Below are 20,242 nucleotides of genomic sequence, written 5' to 3' on the forward strand. Positions count from 1 at the left end.
CGTAAAAGAGTTGACATTGCTTGGAAGAAAATGATTTGAGTTATTGAGCACATATAAACATTGATGTCAATGCCAACAGTTCCCTACTAAACCTCACCCGTCAACATTACCAGCAAGGACAAATGAGATGAAGACCAATGACTCAAAATGTTGGTTTTACCAAATCGAGTGACTTCATAAATGATTACATTACTGTGTGCTGTCAATTACTCATTGGTGGAGCCCATACTAGGTGCAGTCTTTTAATAAGACAGTAACAGAGTAGTGCTTTAAGTCAATGCAATGACTGTGAATCATCAATATCCAATATTTTGTTTACAACCAAGCATTATTCTTTCACTTCACCAAATTCACAGTATAGAGACATCTCCTGTTATTGTCTTATGTAAGTGGAATGCAAACTGCATTGATGTGCAAATAAACACATATACTAAATTTTATTTCAGGTTTTTATAATTGAAAAAAAAAAACTACACTTTTGCCTCTTATATTATCAATAACAGTCAATTTTATTATGTCATCACTGCAGGTTATTAGTAATAAAGTATCCCATTATTGAGCATTCAGGCCCCATACCAGGATAACTTACACCCATAGGCCATATTCATTAGCTACACCTTTCATCTGGCTTTGAAAAATAACAATTATGTTATTTGGATGGCAATAACATCCACCCTGATGCTTTGAAAACACTCATGAAACGATTATGCATATGCTACTCCACACCACATGTCATGTAAATGATTACATTCAATATTTGAATATCAAAACTTTTTTTTTCATATTATCTTGCTGTATAACAGTGTGGATGCCCAGGTGAAAATGAATTATGCAGATTACTGCTTTATATTGGCGAAAATGCACTGGTACTACCAACACTACAAAATAATAATAAACTCCCCGCCAACCCATAATTGGCTCAAAGCACACATTGTTCTCAATACATGTCACACAAGAGTGCTTGCATCCATCCCACATGTTTGCCTTCTCATCATGTTCATTCACTAAACAATATTATTGTAATTTGTTTAAAAACTTTAATGGCAAGTTCTTTAGACTCAGCAATTACATTTTAAATTAGACTCAAAGCTGTATATTACAAAATATACATAAAAGCTAAGATATGGTAAATCGTAAAATTATACATAAAAAAAAAACACTGCAACTTTCAAAAAGTATGATAATTGTCTTGTTTTTTCACCAATTATCCAGCATGTATTATCCAATACAACAGGACTACATCATATGATTGAAAACGAACCAGTCAATCATGAACAATGAAAGATGTAGATAGGTCATAATTTGCAGCATGTTAACTACAGTGTTATTTTAAATGGCATCACATCCTGGTAGTTCAATAAATGCGACACCTCAAATATATGTAGCAATAAGAACATTCAACATATAAACTACATCCATTTGGATTCAAATCAAAACGTGTGAACAAAATAGGCAAAGTGTAGCCTGGCAAATGGATAACTTGTTTGGAAAAAAAAATGGTCGGCAATCAGTAAAGTTACACACACAATATTAATATGACTTGAGACAATATTAATATGACTTGCTTATTTAACCTAAATCAGTTAAAGTGTATGTGAGAAATGATAAATCCACAAGAGCCAAAAACAAAATGTCTATTGTTTTTTTTTCCACAATCCAAAATAGTTGTCTTGTAAAATTCTTCATAATAACTCATTTAAATATTATAATTCTATTTTTTATTTGCAATAATGTTACATGTCACAAAATGTTTATTCACACATATTATAATCTTTTTAAATACTTGAAAGAATCTGCGAAAATAAGATGCACATGCATGTGAACCAATGCCTGCATTTTTATTAGTCCCTGTTCGGACGAAGTCCTAAAACGTCCGTTGTCATATCAGAATCCCTTGGACCGATTCCGTTCATTTTTTGCATGTGCCTAGTAATTATGTGGGACACATGCAGTGGTTTAGTGATTCGATTCAAAATGGCCAACTGGCAGCCATCTTGTTTTTTGAAAAAGTTGTAGTTTGGACATGCTTTGTCAGTTTTCATTCAAACTTGGTACATAGATCATACATGTTAGAATTCATGTCCCCAACCGTCTGTGAGTTCCTGAATCTATCTGTCGGTGTGTCCGTCCGTGCATCAGTTTGTCCAGAGTCATATTTCAGAATCCTGTGGACAGATTCCGTTCATTTTTTGCATGTGCCTAGTACCTTATGTGGGACATATGCGCATGCAGTGGTTTAGCGATTCAATTCAAAATGGCCGATTTATTACGCAATTGGATCAAAGATGGTCGGCATCTTTTTATCCGGTAACTTGGACGTGCTCTGTCAGTTTTCATTCAAATATGGCACATACATGTACTTTATACATGTTAGGATGCATGTCCATGACAATTTGTTTCAAAATCTGGTCAAGGATGGCCGATTGACAGGCATCTGACTTTTTGGCCTTACTAACTATATTTCCACAATTTATGTATCATTTTCATTCGTATTTGGCACATACATCATACATATCAGTGTGTTTCATAATCAGATCAAAGATGGCCGAATAACGGCTGTTTTTATTTTTGGCCATATTACTACTACACGGAACATGTGTTTCGATGTTAATAAACAATCTGTTGATACGCCACTTGGAACTCAAGTTTCAAGGACACGCTCGCGACAACTCCTCTGCTTTTAATATGATGAGCACAAAGAGAACTTTCAAAAATTTAACGGGGACTGTGTCATTTTCAATGACTTGTTTTACAAGGTACAGAACAAAAAATAATTGCTTCATCCTAAAAATAAATACAAGGAGATTTGTCATAATAAAATAAATTATTATACATCCGTCACAGTAACGCCATAAGTTACAATGTAGCGGTATTTTACGAGGTACCATATAAGAAAATGCAAATTCCAAATATGGTATGATTACGCGTACAAGCGTCCTCTACAAATAAAGCAAACATGGCTGCCACCAGAGTTTGACCGGACTCCACACAAAGAAGTTTGCTGATTCTGTTCTAAACATTTTGGATTTCGGCATTCCCATGGTGCATAATAATAAGGTTATTACGAGAATACCTCAAAGTATGCATGAAGATAGTACAGCTAGAGTATCACCCAACATGCAGCAGAGGTCGATGCGCAGCATACTGTCTCATATTTTGCCATCTGTACTAACCAATGGCATACAACTATGATGTACTGATAACAGCAGTGTTGTTGTGGAATTAGAGACACCTTTAAGCGAGTGACAAAATAGAAAATGTACACAAAAAATTCACCATAAAAAGAATGATGGAATCCTATGCCCAATGTCTTCAATAGTTCACCTAATACAAGTCTGTACAGATGTACACATGTATGGGTACTTGGTAACCACTACATCCCATTACCAATGGATTAATATCTGCTTGCAGACATCCATTGGAGTCTGAAAACAATTGCTACTACCGGTACTCATGTTCGGCGGCTTGGGGGTACAGACAAGCAATCTCCATAGTAGCATATCAGTGATCAGGAATGAACAAGTCACATCCCATGACATTTTTTGTTATGCATATACACTCAAAAAATATAGAAAATCAGCAATTCAGACTAAAATGTTCATAAACGCAGAAAAAAATGTTGCAACATGAAAAGGTTTTGGCATGACTACAAACCTACAGAACCATATAAAAGCCAGCATGATCATGGGAGGGGAAATAAACAGTATGAAGTTTGAATAGCAAACATAATTGTGTTAACCAAAACTTCATGACCATGGAATCAATCATGCATGGTCTCAACCTTGTAACAATTCAGAATTTTTCCACACCTGGAAAAAGAGAAATTGTGTAAATTTCCAAGATTACTGATTGAAAAAATGAGTGATCACATATGCCCCATGATATGCAAATAGGCTCATCCACCATGAACTATGTTAGATATAAAACTTATATTAACTGGCAACTGTAAATATTATGAAAACAAAATTATTTTCCAATTTCAAAAACAACTGTATAATGTGAAGAAAATTAGAAGCACTCTCATTAGACATATGAAAACCTAACTCAACACACATTTCAAATCGCTTAAACCTCTGAAAGAAAAATCTCTTGATATTCTAGCTCTGTACTAAGATTAAACAGAAAAGGTAATTTCAGCCAAAAGAAACCAGCATGAAACCCATAATCAAAGAAAGCTTAGAAAGAACTCCCATGTGCTGAGAGTATTGAAGACACATTAAATATAATTCAAAATTACTTGTCAGAGATAAACAGATTTTAACCCCAAACTAATCAGGTTTGTACATTGTCCTAGAGCATCTTTGCACTAAGTTTCATTGAAATGGAATAATTAGTACTTTAGATATCAGTGTGATAGGTTAAAAGTGGTTAATTATGTAAATTAGTAATTAATATGTACAGATTTTAACCCACAATTGTCTATTGTCCTATAGCATTCATGTATAAAGTTTCATTGAAATGTGATGATTAGTACTTGAGAAATCAGTGTGAAAATTAATTAACTATGCAAATTAGGTAATTAATATACACAATTATTTACCCTAAAACTAATCAGGTCTCTTGATAGTCCTAAGGGGTCTATGTACCAAGTTTCATTGCAATGTGATAATTAGTACTTGAGATATCTGTGGAAAAGCTGAAAATTAACTAATTATGCAAATTAGGTAATTAATATGCACAAATATTTATCCCAAAGCAATCAATCTCTTCATAGTCCTTGAGTATCTATGTACTAAGTTTCATTGAAATGTAATGCTCACTACTTGAAACATCTAAAGCTGAAAGTTAATTAATTATGCAAATTAGGTAATTAATATGCACAAATATTTATCCCAAAACAATCAATCTCTGCATAGTCCTTGAGTATCTATGTACCAAGTTTCATTGAAATGTAATGCTTACTACTTGAAACATCAAAAGCTGAAAATTAATTAATTATGCAAATTAGGTAATTAATATGCACAAATATTTATCCCAAAACAATCAATCTCTGCATTGTCCTTGAGTATCTATGTACCAAGTTTCATTGAAATGTAATGCTTACTACTTGAAACATCAAAAGCTGAAAATTAATTAATTATGCAAATTAGGTAATTAATATGCACAAATATTTATCCCAAAACGATCATTCTCTGCATAGTCCTTGAGTATCTATGTACCAAGCTTCATTGAAATGTGATGATTAGTACTTGAGATCAGTGAAAAAATCGAAAATTGACTAATCATTATGCAAATTAGGTAATTAGGTAATTTTTACCAAAAACTAATTAAAACCAAGCATTAGTTCAGAGCATCAATGTACCAAGTTTCATTAAAATCCAATAAGTGGTTCTTTAGATATCAATGGAACAGCTAAAAATTAGCTTATTATCATGCAAATTAGGTAATTAATATGCATGAAATTTTACCAAAACCTAATCAAATCTGCGCATTACCCCAGAGCATCTATGCACCAAGTTTCATCAAAAACTGATGTATGGTTCTTGAGATATCAGTGGAACAGACGGACAAACATACACACACGGACACACATACACACACACATACACATACGGACACACTAACCGCAAAGACTCTCGTTTTGTGCTTCGCACATGGGAGTCAAAAATCATGCACATGCACCTGTAACCTAATATGTATGATCATCATACTAACTTAAATTGGAAAGATTTCCCAATGTATCCCTGACCCCTCTAGATAACTAGAGGCATTCTCGAGATGGGTACATATAATTAATTTGAGTGGGCAATAGAAGGTAGGGGTAAGGTTAGAGTTAGGATTAGAGGTTGGGGTACATTGGCAAGTCGATCTGAAAATGTTCAAAATGGCCATCGGTTGGCTATTTTTGTTGAAATCATAAAATATCTTTAAATTTTCAGACAGTGTCTTAATAGAGACTAAAGATTGAAATTATCAGCTTATCAGAAATTTGCTCTATCACATGTAGCAGCATATCAGCTCAAGTAAATGACAGAATATGTCATATTTAATGATCCAGCATACAATAAAAATAACTTTTGGTTTATATACACTTCTATTCAAGAAGTATTTCTAACAGAGCAAATATAGCAGTCATATTTGAATCAATTCACATATTACCTAAAAATATCTTAATGATGTGGCCAATCAGAATGCATCTTATCAAACTAAAGTAACATTGTAAGATGCACTATGATTGGTGACAAATACAAGATGTGAATACTCAAGACGTCTGGGTGCCAGTAGCTTGGGTTGCTCCAGTTTGTTGACTCATTCCTTCATCTGGGAAGTCTTGTATTTTTCGATGAACTTGTCTCAGATACTGCTGCTGTTTGAAATAGATCTTCATAACACCTTTGATTGTGACAAATGCAATACCACCCTGAAGAAAAACAGTACAAAATTGAATAAGTGAAATTCTTTCACTTAAGGTAGAGATGCAGGTTTGTGGGCACTTTGGAGTGAATTTTTTTTTTTTGCTTTTTATTATCCAAAAAGTCTTGGCTATAGACTGTTGAAATTTTGTAGAATTGAAGATATCATCATGAAATGAACAAATCTAAGAGAACCCTACCAAAAGTACATATACACAAAGTCAACAGCGGAGCTAAAGAGACATTTTCCTAAAACTATGTGGAATATGTAAACTGAACAAGCAGCCTCTCGGCTGAGATAGCTCCGCTGTTAGCAATGCACATTTCAATTAAAGAACAGAAGATATCATTAGAAAATGAACAAGATGCATAGTATCAATGCAATGGGACTTGCTGTTTTCAACAAGAATTCAAAAATATCATTTTTCAACATAAATGATTGTGGTTTTTAACAAGAAAAAAATATCACTTTTTACCAAAAATGACAAAAATAAAGATATCATTACAAAATGAACAAATCTGAGAGAGGTCCACATGTAGTACCTATATATGTAATATCAAAGCAATTGGACTTGCAGTTTTTAACAAGAAGTCAAAAATATCACTTTTTACCAAAAATGACAAAAATATTCACCAAAATTAGAGAATTGACGATATCATTACAAAATGAACAAGATACATAGTATCAATGCAATGGGACTTGCTGTTTTCAACAAGAATTCAAAAATATCATTTTTCAACATAAATGATTGTGGTTTTTAACAAGAAGTCGAAAATATCACTTTTTACCAAAAATGACAAAAACATTCGGCAAAATTAGAGAATTAAAGATATCATTACAAAATGAACAAATCTGAGAGAGGTCCACATGTAGTACCTATATATGTAATATCAAAGCAATTGGACTTGCGGTTTTTAACAAGAAGTCAAAAATATCACTTTTTACCAAAAATGACAAAAATATTCACCAAAATTAGAGAATTGACGATATCATTACAAAATGAACAAATCTGAGGGTGGTCCACATGTAGTACCTATATATGTAATATCAAAGCAATTGGACTTGTGATTTTTAACAAGAAGTCGAAAATATCACTTTTTACCAAAAATGACAAAAACATTCGCCAAAATTAGAGAATTAAAGATATCATTACAAAATGAACAAATCTGAGAGAGGTCCACATGTAGTACCTATATATGTAATATCAAAGCAATTGGACTTGCGGTTTTTAACAAGAAGTCGAAAATATCACTTTTTACCAAAAATGACAAAAATATTCACCAAAATTAGAGAATTGAAGATATCATCATGAAATGAACAAATCTGAGAGGTCTACCGAAGGTACATATACACCAAGTATCAAAGCATTCAGGCTTGTAGTTTTCAAGTAGAAGTCGAAAAAGTAAAACATTGACACGAACGACGACGGACAATCACTCATATGATAAGCTCCGCTCGACAAAGTCGACAGCGGAGCTAAAAAAAGAAGATAATTTACAACAACTGTACAACCCCAAGACACACTGACACATAAAAACCATATCAAAATAATATCTGCGTTCTGCTAATGTGGCTATATTTAAAGCATTGCACATAATTTCATATTGTGTGTCCAGGTCCAGGTATATACAAATTTACAAAAAATTATGCTGGACTCTTTCAATGCGTTTGACATCAATTTGATAGATACCATTCCATATAACGCTACAATATTCAAGCCTTTTTACTAAAAATGACAAAAACATTTTTCAAAATTAGAGAATTGACGATATCATCACAAAATGAACAAATCTGACTCAGGACTACCCCAAGAATCTATCTTGCAAATATGAAAGCATTTGGTTTAACGGATTTGAAGAAGAAGATAAAAATGGAAAAAGTTGACAACAGACAATAAGTATATGAAGAGCTCCACATCGTTGACTTTGTCGACAGCGGAGCAAAAAAGTTGACACTGACAATGGACAATCATATAATAAGCTCATAAACTCATATAATAAGCTCCGCTCGACAAAGTCGACAGCGAAGCTCACTCAAAAAATATACCAAATTTAGTTCTGATTGTTTGTATTTACACTGATTTATGCAACAGACAACACGCCCTGTGAGTAGCAATGACTGCCATGTTGATGATATCGTGTTCATTTTGTAAGCTATGCAAATCAAAACAGTGGCCAAACCATTCAACTGATCAAAATTATTTTATTTTTCTTGTAAAAAGTTTTTGCTGTAATTGATTGGTTAAAGAAATTCATGAGAAACAAATGCCCAAACTTTTAGTCATTTTTTGTTGAAAATCAAAAATGACAGCAAAATTACATGACTGATCGAAACTGAAGGAGTTCAGTAAACAGATGTAACACAGAAACTTTCAAAGGAATTGAATAACTGTAGCATCAGTAAAAATTATTCCCTACATGTACATTGTACATGTATTTAGGAGAAATCAAAGGTGGCAGCTAAACTATTTGACAAATCAACAAAAGCTCTGCCATACCAAATTTCACATCAATATGTTCATTGGTTCTGAAGAAATTGTAGAAAAAGTCACCCGACCACTAAAGATTTTATTTGTAAAATTGGTAGCACATCCAATCAAAAAGTGGCTACTAAACCAGCTGACGAATCAAAAATCTGAAAGTCAGGTGCACCAGTTCATATTAGGAACTATCATTATAGAAAAATTTAAACCATTCCATTCAGTGGTTTTTAGTCCCCGTTCGGACGCAGTCCGAAATAGGGTACTTATGTTTTGACTTTCGTGTGTCCGTGTGTGCGTGCGTGCGTCTGTGCGGACCTGTATCTTAGAAATGCCTTAACCAATCACAATCAAACTTTACACATACGTCATATTATACATATGCACGTCAATTTGTTTCACGATCTGATTCAAGATGGCCGAATGGCAGCCATTTTTGTGCTAAAAAATCCTAAAAATCAACCATTTCTCGGCTGTTTACAGATGGATTTTGTTCAAACTTGCTATATACATTAGACATTATGGGACCTTGATGCAAATAATTTTGTTTTTCAGATAAGATTCAAAATGGCCGACTGGTGGCCATTTTGTATTAATGAATGTGGTTCTCGTGCCATATCTCTGACTTGCTTTCACTGATTATGTTAAAATTTTAAATATTCATTATACATCATGTCATAGATTGACAGATATATTGGTTTGACGATCTCATTCAAAATGGCCAAATGGTGGCCTTTTTTGTGTTAAACAATCATCAAATATCAAGCATTTCTGGCATTTATGGATGGATTTCGGTAAAACTTGGTACATATATTAGACATTACAGGTTCCTGATGCACATCATTTATTTTTCAGATCAGATTCAAAATGGCTGTCTGGCGGCCATTTTGTTTTAATGAATGGGCTTCTAGACCCATATCTCCGACTTGTTTTGAATGATAATATTTTAAAATTTTAAATATTCATTATACATCATGTCATAGATAGACAGATATATTGGTTTGACTATCCTATTCAGAATGGCCGAATGGTGGTCATTTTTGTGCTAAAAAATCATCAAATATCAAGCATTTATGGGTGGATTTCGTTCAAACTTGGTACATACATTACGGGTTCCTGATGCTCGTCATTTTATTTTTCAGATTGGATTCAAAATGGCTGACTGGCAGCCATTTTGTTTTAATGATTGGGCTTCTAGAGCCATATCTCTTAAATGCTTTGACTTATTATATTTAAATTTTATATACTCGTTATACATCATGTTATATATATACATGTATTCAAAATGGCTGATTTTGAATGCTGTTCCATAGCAATATCTCTCAATATGGACAAGTACTTGTTTGACGATCAGATACAAATGTCAATCATTTTAATATTAAAAAATCATATTCCTGACATGGTTATATTCCAACTATATTACTACATGTATAAACAAAACTATATATCTTAAATTTGATAACTAACGGGGACTGTGCCATGGATGGCTTGACTAAAAAAAAAAAGATGAAGAAGAGAAAGAAGATTTAAACGACAATAATAAGATTCCAAGCCCGGAATGCATGTACTGGTTATTCAAAGTTTGAGATTAACTTTAAACAAGAATATAGCTGTGCAATGGGATCCACAGTATTAAAGTTTATAATACTTAAATAATGAATAAATTGATGTAATTCAGTTTTGAGCACTTGTATGCACATGTATGCATAATTAACTAATTTATTCAAATTAAGGTAATTATTATGAATGGATTTCTACCCTAAAATAACCCAGAGCACCTGTGTATCAAAATTCATTTAAATTCAACAAGTTTCATGATGATGCATAATGCTTATTGAAATACCTGTGAAAAAGCTAAAAATTATCCCAGAGCACTTATGTACCAAGTTCATTGGAATGTAACAATTTGGTTCCTGAGATATCAATGAAAATTAGGTAATTAGTATGCACAGAGTTTATCCCGAAACTAATTGGGTCTGTGCATTTGTCCTAGAGCATATATGTACCAAGTTTCATTGAAATTTGATGATTGGTTTGTAGGGTGCAGGGTGGAACCCCACTGAGGTATGAGATATCTATAGAAAAAACTGAAAATTGGTTAATGATTATGCAAATTTGGCAATTAATAAGGACTGATTTTCCCCGACAACAAATCATTGATGTATGCTATAAATATAATAATACAAATAAATTGTATCAATAAAATCATAATCAATAGATAAATATTTATCAATACATATAATGAAGGAAAGGAAAAAACAACATGAGTGTTTGCCAACAGGAAGAGTAATTTGTAGAAGAGCTGTGATACATGTTGTACAATTCCAAATTATAATTTTATTACAATTCTATATAGATAGCAGTTACATATATGTGAAATGGTTTTAGTATTACACTGACCTACAGTGCCATATTGTATGAAGAGTGAATTTTTAATGTCATGCAAATTCAGGGCTGATGGAGTGCAATAGAATAATATTATACCTGAATGTGAGCTACTAAAAAAATGCATCTTATAATATCATTTTGAGCCCTAAAGACAGCAATATTAAATATTATGAATTAGATGATTTCATGAATTAGATTTAGAGGTGTTATTTCTTTTTTTTTATATGGGCCAAATGTTACACATGCGTGGGTGGTGGCATGACTGGGCAGATGGCGCATACAAGGTAATATTGCGGAATTTGAAAACATACTACAATATGGGAAATTGAATCTGTGGTGGATATTTCATTATGTAAACATTAATGGGAGGGTAAGCATGTCCCTCCAGTTCTGTCACAGTAAGATGGATAAGAATTGAGTACATTATGTAGGTAAAAAAAAATGTTAATTCACACTCAACACACTCAAAAGTATATTACAAAAGTAATGTAGCTCTGCTCTCTCTATGAGGTAAGCAATGGGAAAGCAATCCATACTATTGACATTGGTAATACTGACGACAAACAAACACTGCAGACAATTATTCAAGCAAAATATTCAAAACTTATTTCATTTATAATATTTTTTTTGATTCAGTTGATTTCAATAATAAGTGAAATGAAAACATTGAACTATATAATAAATATTTTCACAGAATGTTGTGCTACATTGGAATGTTTGCTTAAAGCTTTTAAGCTTGAATGAGATTAAAATTATACAGCTGTTGGCTCACTGAAAAAAAATAATAACAGCAATTTAATTTGCGCTGGCTATTATATTTATACAACTCAACTTTGATTTGTCTGAATTAAAAATTTAGTACCTAACCTCTGACCAAATTAACAAATTTGTTTCCTGAATTTTGACTGCACAGCCTGCTTACTAGACCAAATTAACAAATCTAGTACTTGACCATTGGCATTTTGATATTACCCCAACGATCTTAGTATTGTTACTTTTGTAATATCACAGTAAACCTAATATAGACTAAGCAGATGGTATTGATAAATACAAAGGTATTCAATACAATTTTTTTATATGACAAGGCAAACCAGTAATTCCTCATGGTCCTCTTTTCCCACAAATTTTGTAATTTTTTCACCATGAGCTTGTCAAAGAGTCTTGTCCACAGAGGGTAGTGATCACAGTGGACTGCTATTTCATATTTCGTTGGCCACATACGAGGGACTGTTTTCATTGCCAAGTATTCAAGAGGTTTACATAATGCATCTAAGTACTTGACTGATGCTACAGATAACCCCCTTGGTATAGTATAAGACTTGACCAAATTACAATCTCTAGATCTGATCCTAGATCAATGCTCATATATGCCAGAAATCTAGCCCCCAGGCTAGTTCTCTGTCCTTTAACAGAAAGAGCATATTAAAGTTTTTTGCGTGAAACAAAATCCTGCTGTCCCCCACTACACCAACTACCCCATGCTTAGTTGTAGGGTGCAGGGTGGAGGGTGGAACCCCACTGAGGTCTTGCAATATTGTCAGACACTTTGCTGCAGAGCCTCCAAGAGTGTAACTGAAACAGTGTCAGACTCGTGGTAAGCTCCCTGTGATCTTGTGCCAATACTGACATATCTGCTTTGCCATCCAAATGGCGAATTTGGGATCACTGCTCTGATTATGATATTTGGGTGGCTGCTACCCTCTCTAGTATCGCTTGAACCAGTGGAAATGGAGGAAATGCATACATGGCCAAGATTTCTCATGATATCAACACTAAGTTCCTTGCGAATGCATGGGAGTCTGGATGAAATGTCACATAGATATCAATAGAGTTTAAAGTTTCTTTCTGAGGTCAATAGGCTGTTCATCAGGCTCTGTCGTTGGTCAAGTACAGGCACTCTCTCCATGTCACATTGACTGCACTGTTTACCGTCCCCTGCCAGGTTCTTACTCCAACAGAACAACATATACACCAACTGGCTGAGCATTGGGGATCTCATCCTCCCTGGCTTGTGACATATTCAACAACCCTTCAATTGCCATAGTACACTAGAACTTTCATGTTCTGAACCTCACTCAGGAAGTGGACTAGTGTCATCCAGTATGTTTATGTGATGACTTGCTTTCTTTGGGTGCTACTCCTGTTAACAGTTTATTTCAAGACCATCTAATAAGTGAAGTCACCATTAAAGTTCTCTAACTGGTATGTGAGAGCTAGGTATACATCATTTTCTGATCATAACCATGTGAAGCTAGGCCAATCAGGTGTTTACTCTGATTTGACATAGTATTTACCATGCCATTTTTCAGTGTTATTTGCTTGCTTTACTTTCTATGTGTCGGGTGATCTGTGGAAACCAACTGACAGACGATCTCCCTGTGGAAATTGGTGTCAAGCAAGGCTGCATCCTTTCACCATTCCTGTTTATACTGGCAGTGGATTCACTAATGAAGGAAACAATAGATGGGCAGAGAACTGGAATCCAATGGATGCTAACATTGACGCTAGAGGACTTTGACTTCACCGATGATGTGGACTTCTCGCTTGCCGACACATCAACCAGCAGGAGAAGGCAAACAGGCTCACACCAATTGCAGGAAAGTTGGGACTCTGCATCAACATCCCAGAGACGAAACTTATGAAGCTAAATCCAAAAAACATCCAGCCACTCACCGTCAACAACCAACCAGTGGAAGAGGTATCTGAGTTCATCTACTTGGGCAAAAAGATGTCTGCTGATGGAGACAGTGATGAAGATGTCGATGCCAAGGTGTCCAAGGCCAACCAAGTATTTGGAATGCTCTGGAGTGTCTGGAGGTCCAGAAAACTGAGCCACATCACTAAGCTACAGATCTTCAGAAGCAATGTTCTGAATGTGCTGCTTTACGGGTGCGAGTCTTGGAAGATGACCCAGAGGATCTCCACGAAATTGGACACCTTCCAACAAAGTGTCTGAGGAGGATTAAAGGTGTATATTGCCCAAACACCATCAGCAATATGGACTTGCTGGAATGGGCTGAGCAGACAAGACTTTCAGAAGTTGTTAGGGAGAGGAGATGGCGCTGGTTAGGACATGTGTTAAGAATGCCCCCAGATGCCCTCCCCAGAATGGCCCTTACTTTGGAAGCCCCAAGGAAAGAGGAGATGAGGAAGACTCATGGAGACCAGGAGATAGAAAGGAGCTTTGAGACCTAGGCCTCACCTGGGCGACTGTAAGGCAGCAGACCGGAACTCCTCGATGGGTTTCATTCTCTCTGCATTTGATAAACTTGGTTATTAAGCATCCTATTTGGGGGATGCACAGTGGCCATGGGAAAGACATGCCATGATGTGATCAGATGTCCTATGCAAGCTTTGGTTTGAGTTGTGTACACAGTAAATGTTTACTTTGATTTGACATTTGAGTATTTACCATGCTGTTTATTCAGTGTTATTATCTTGCTTTACTTTCTATGTCAGCAGCTACTATTAGTTTACAATTATTTCCTGTTATATATTATTCTTACATGGGTTATATTGTTCTATTTACTACAATCTCTCATTCTCTTCAGATTAACCATTGAAAAAAGGTACATTGCTCCAAATGTTATATTTAATACATGTACATAAATTATGATTACATAAAACCACTTTCAATATATTGTATTTATTGGTCCTAACAGCTTTATCCTTCTTTTTTTAATTATATTCAATGAAGTCCTATTCATGATCCAGTCCCGGATTAGTGGAAACGAATCTGCCATCATGAACAGAACCATTGATGTATCATGTATGATGTGGAAAGGTAACAATAGTTGTGAAGGACAAAGTTTGATACAAACTAACAATCACCAGGAATTGTAGGTGAAATGAATTTACTTACCAATATTGTCCTCTGTAAGTTAGAATTCAACGATCCAAACATGACTTTTCCTGCAATAGTAGCTACAGTTGGAAAGATCAGGGCACCACACAGAATCCTTGTGGCAGAGATGGGATCATTCAATGGGCCAGTCTCAGCCGGTATACGGGCACCAGGAGCTATGTCCGGAAAGAGATAATTGAGAAACGGAATCTTAGTTGAATGCTTCCTCCAGAGCTTCAGTACATAGTCCTCCCATCGAATCATCTTGCCCAAGATTAACATGACAGGAATTGTAGGTAATCCAATTAGAAGAAAGAGTGGATCAGCTCTCTCCATGACATCAAGTCCTTCCTTATGACCCAATACTTGCATAACAGTGACTGCACCATATGTTACAGCAGTCCAATAGATAGAACCCACTACGATACCAGCAGCAGCAAATGGACACACTTTGTATATTATCTTATCCACAGTGTCAAGAATATAAACAAAGGAACCTGTCCAAAAAAATATATAATTCAACATTATCAGGTATCATTGAAAAAATGCATGGTGTTTTCTACAGGCTTTAGAATTTTGTGTTATTTTGTGTGAGTTTTAACATGATCAACACAGCCATCTTTGAAGGATAATAAGTCTCCATTTTAGGACCTCGTCTGAACAAGGATTAACATTTTGATTCAATGAATAGTTTCAATGAAGGAATTATCAAATACAAATAATGCTCACTCACCTAATTTAGGATATACAATAAGATATTCTGTATTACATTGAGGACATGCTACTTTTGTTGTACTATTGCCTTTCTGTTTCTCATCAATCCACCTTTGTAGACAGGTCTGGTGCACCCACTTAGTCGTACCTTTACAACGACATGGTCTTGTCCAACTGGCTGATCTGTCATCTTCTTCAGTGGCAAAACAAACCCAACAAGTACGTCTGAGTAAAAGATTAATTAAAAAGAAAATTCTGATTGGCTTACTATCTAGTATTTAACTAAACTACATACAGAACTGAAGGTTGAATCAAGTGTAAGGAACTTCCCTTGTACATCACAGACCTTTGAATGTAAGGACTTGAAAGTCAACAAGTCGTGTGATGACATGACCAAGTCCCTTTTTTTCAAGAGTGAACAAAACTGAAATAAGTTACTCATTTTGAATTAGAACTTATCATTCATGGTAATATGTGCGTACAAAGTTTGAAATTAAAATCCTGTTACAGCGGTTTGTGATACAAAATCAGTGGAAATAATAAATTTCATTTATTACACGTTAGGCTTAATTACAGATTACAGCCCCAAACGGAACTACCGGTACTAGAGAATATACCCAGGGACCAAAAGAAACATCCACCTCGTAAACTGAAGAGATAATACCGGCAGAGAGCCTCTGGCGTTGCCAGTGCATCTATCATTTCTAAATACATTAAAAATAAAAGACGACATGCACGAATTACAGTTGTAAAAGGTGCCGCCATGAAATCAACATGTGATTACGTAGTGGCGCCGGGTTTTAATTTCTTTGTTGTGGAAAGCATAAAACACAAAGGGGAAAACGACACGAGGGTTAAAAGACAAGAAAAATTTATCCTATCCTAGCTAGAATGTCGGATGCCGCGGCTGCGGCGACGATCCACGCTAGAAACCCGGACAGGAAAAAGCAACAGAGCCAGGCAGAGCCGCTCAGAATCATTCCCCGACGAGGTGGAGAGAATTGAAGAGTGATGGACGGCTACCTATGGCACGGCCATGTGGCCTCGGTCACGTTGGTTCGTGACGTAAGGGGTAAAAGAATCTTGAGATCATGAACTAGATTCTATCTCTCCGTCACCGGCAGAATCGCTGATTAATGTCTACAGTTCAAAATAGTCATTTTGACTGACCGGAGTCTATGGTGGGGAATTGAATGTAGTGAATTTCATGTGTTTTTTTATTTAGATAATGTGTTCTATACTCAATTTTAAATATTTACTGGGTTTTAATTTAGCTATTTTCCATTCAGCGAAATAAGCAAAATTAAAACCCATTGAATAATTAACCACATTACAGTACTGTGAAACTTGTTATAGCAGTTAAAATAAAATATTGCATACTTCAAATATAAGTGTTGTTATTTTTTAGGAGAGCGGGTGTGAGTGATGTATGGTAGCTGTGATTGTCATGGTGGATGTCTGTTCAATGTGATAAAATAAATAACACATGGTTATTTGCGCAATATCACGATTTGTTGTCTGCTCTCATTGCATTATCTACTTACATGTATAGCCACTACAAATAAAATACACAAGTCTGATGACTGAACACATTTGCTAAGGTAAACTCAAATTCCCCAGTAATGTTACTCATGTTTTAAATATCAATCTTCTATAGATAATGATTTACAGTGAAAAACAGAACAATTTGGTAAAAAAATAATGTGAAATGACATGAAGCTTAATAAATAGCAAGAGATGTCAAATCAAATCACACTATATGTTTCTAGGACTGCAATGTGGGCGTGCAGTGTAGGCTGCACAGATTACTATAGATTAAGATTGAAGTACTTTCAGGACGCAAGTCACAAATATGGATATCTGACCTTTTCATTGTAAACTACTGGTACATGTATTAAATTTGTAATTACCGTAGTACTCACACTGGTGACAATATTCAAACTCACTTTTTTTTCTCGCAATAATATTCACAAGACAGTCACCACAATTTAAACAAAAGTTATTACGATATATATATGCCTTCCTCAAAACAAAGTTGATAATGTTGTGTAAAGATGAACTATTCGCCATGGTTATCAGTTCCCAAAATGTTCTTGCCATATCACAACCATTTAGCTCGTTGTTGTAATTCAAATTTAAGATATATAGTTTTGTTTATAGTAGTATAACATATAGTAATATTTTAACATTAAAATGATTGACATTTGTATCTGATCGTCAAACAAGTACTTGCCCATATTGAGAGATATATTTGCTTTAGAACAGCATTCAAAGTCATTTTGAATACATGTATATATATAACATGATGTATAACAAATATATAAAATTTGAATATAATCAGTCAAAGCATTTAAAGGGGCACCTTCCAGTTAAGATTAATTTCACAACAAATTTACTTTCTGGATTAAAATAACAATGGATAACAAAAGATAGATTAACATTGTAAACAACATAAACAATAGTGTCCCATGATTCTTCGGTGCAATCCATGGGATTGAGTGGTTCCCCTTTAAGAGATATGGCTCTAGAAGCCCAAACATTAAAACAAAATGGCTGCCTGTCAGCCATTTTGAATTCAATCTGAAAAATAAAATGACGCGCATCAGGAACCCGTAATGTCTAATGTATGTACCAAGTTTGAATGAAATTCATCCTTAAAACGCCAGAAATGCTTGATATTTGATATGTACCAAGTTTGAATGAAATTCATCCTTAAAACGCCAGAAATGCTTGATATTTGATGATTTTTTAGCACAAAAAATGACTACCATTCGGCCATTTTGAATAGGATCGTCAAACCAATATATCTGTTTATCTATGACATGATGTATAATGAATATTTAAAATTTGAATATAATCAGTCAAAACAAGTCGGAGATGCATGTATGGGTCTAGAAGCCCATTTATTATACAAAATGGCTACCAGACAGACATTTTGAATTCGATCTGAAAAATAAATGATGTGCATCAGGAACGTGTAATGTCTAAAGTATATACCAAGTTTGAACAAAATCCATCTGTAAACAGCCCAGAAATGCTTGATTTTTTTTATTTTTAGCACAAAAATGGCTGCCATTCGGCCATCTTGAATCAGATCGTAAAACAAAATGATGTGCATCAAGGTCCTATAGGGTCTAATGTATATACTAAAATCCATCTGTAAACAGCCGAGAAATTCTTGATTTTGATGATTTTTAGCACAAAAATGGCTGCTGTAGTGATCTCAATATGAATGGTCTTTTAGACCAGGTGTTACTATTATGTAACAATGGTTCAAGTATATAAAGCCTGGACTTGAATAAACACGTGTCAGTATTATCAGCACTCAGTGTGTGTCGTGTCTCATCTCTTGTCTCTCTCCTACCAAATGCTACACGGACGTCTCAAGATATTACATTGGCGACGAGGATTGTGAGCCCAACAGAAACTACTACTTCTCAGTAGAAGACATCAGGTTGTACGAACTTGTTTGCAAAATTTCTCTCGTATTTCGTTGGACTGGTGTTCATTATGGCAGCACAAGCAGGTTTCATGTTTTCCGAGTTATCTCCGTTTGACGTCCATGGGGACACTAGTACATTAGCACCACGTTGGAAACGTTGGTTATCACGCTTTGAAAACAGCTGTGTAGCCTGGAAGATTACTGACCCAGAGCAGAAAAAAGCTATGCTTTTGGACCGAGGTGGCGACGACTTATTCGAGACTTGCAATACTCTAACCATGCCCGTTGAACCTGAATATGACAACGCTTACAAGAAACTAATAAAAGCATTAGAAGACTACTTTCTTCCCAAAAAGAACACTGAGTTCGAAATTTATCAATTTCGGCGTGCCACTCAATACGACACTGAAAGCATTGACCAGTTTGTAACTCGTTTACGAAAACTGATAAATAACTGTGGTATTGAAGACGCAGAAGCCAAAGATGTCGAAATTAAACACCAAATCATACAGAGAGGGAAGAATAAGAAGGTTCGTCGCCGTGCTTTGCAAGATGAGATGTCTCTTGACAAGATAATCACCTTGGCCAGGACGTTAGAAGTCTCGGAGCGTGAAGCATATGGTATAGAAAGTGGTAATCCTGATTCCGTGAAGACATTTTCCTGTCAACTACAAAACTCCACTACCAGCCGGACGACAGCGCGCCCTACTAGAAAACGTCCTCAGAAAGCCCGTAGATCTCCGGACCAAGTACCGACGACGCAACGCTCTTGTTATAAATGTGGTCACGAATATCCACACAAGGGCCCTTGCCCTGCAATGGGTAAACAATGTAACTTTTGTCATAAAACTGGACATTTTGTTCGTTGTTGTCGCAAGTTAGAAGGTTCAAGAAAGAAAGATTCTAACAATGTGAGTACTAAAATCAAACATATCTGTGCTGACGATTGCTCAGACAGTGAAGAGTATATATTCAATGTTACTAATTTTGACCAATACAATGGAAAACTTCCCTTCACTAC

At 35.1% G+C, this 20,242-nt stretch overlaps 1 protein-coding gene across 1 annotated transcript in view; it reads right to left on the reverse strand.

The window, feature by feature from the left end:
• Window positions 1-476: 476 nt before the first annotated feature.
• Window positions 477-20,242, reverse strand: part of LOC100378338 (E3 ubiquitin-protein ligase MARCHF5-like) — a 32,563-nt gene continuing 12,797 nt past the window's right edge. The window contains exons 2-4 of the mRNA XM_006823258.3: window positions 15,799-16,004; window positions 15,084-15,562; window positions 477-6,361 (exon numbers count right to left, since the gene is read on the reverse strand). Coding sequence (XP_006823321.1) covers window positions 6,203-6,361; window positions 15,084-15,562; window positions 15,799-16,004 — 844 coding nt within the window. The 3' untranslated portion in view covers window positions 477-6,202. The remainder of the gene's footprint in view (window positions 6,362-15,083; window positions 15,563-15,798; window positions 16,005-20,242) is intronic.

This window comes from Saccoglossus kowalevskii, chromosome 10 (genome assembly GCF_978046115.1).
Source record: "Saccoglossus kowalevskii chromosome 10, keSacKowa6.1, whole genome shotgun sequence".
In the NCBI taxonomy this organism is placed as follows: Eukaryota; Metazoa; Hemichordata; class Enteropneusta; family Harrimaniidae; genus Saccoglossus; species Saccoglossus kowalevskii.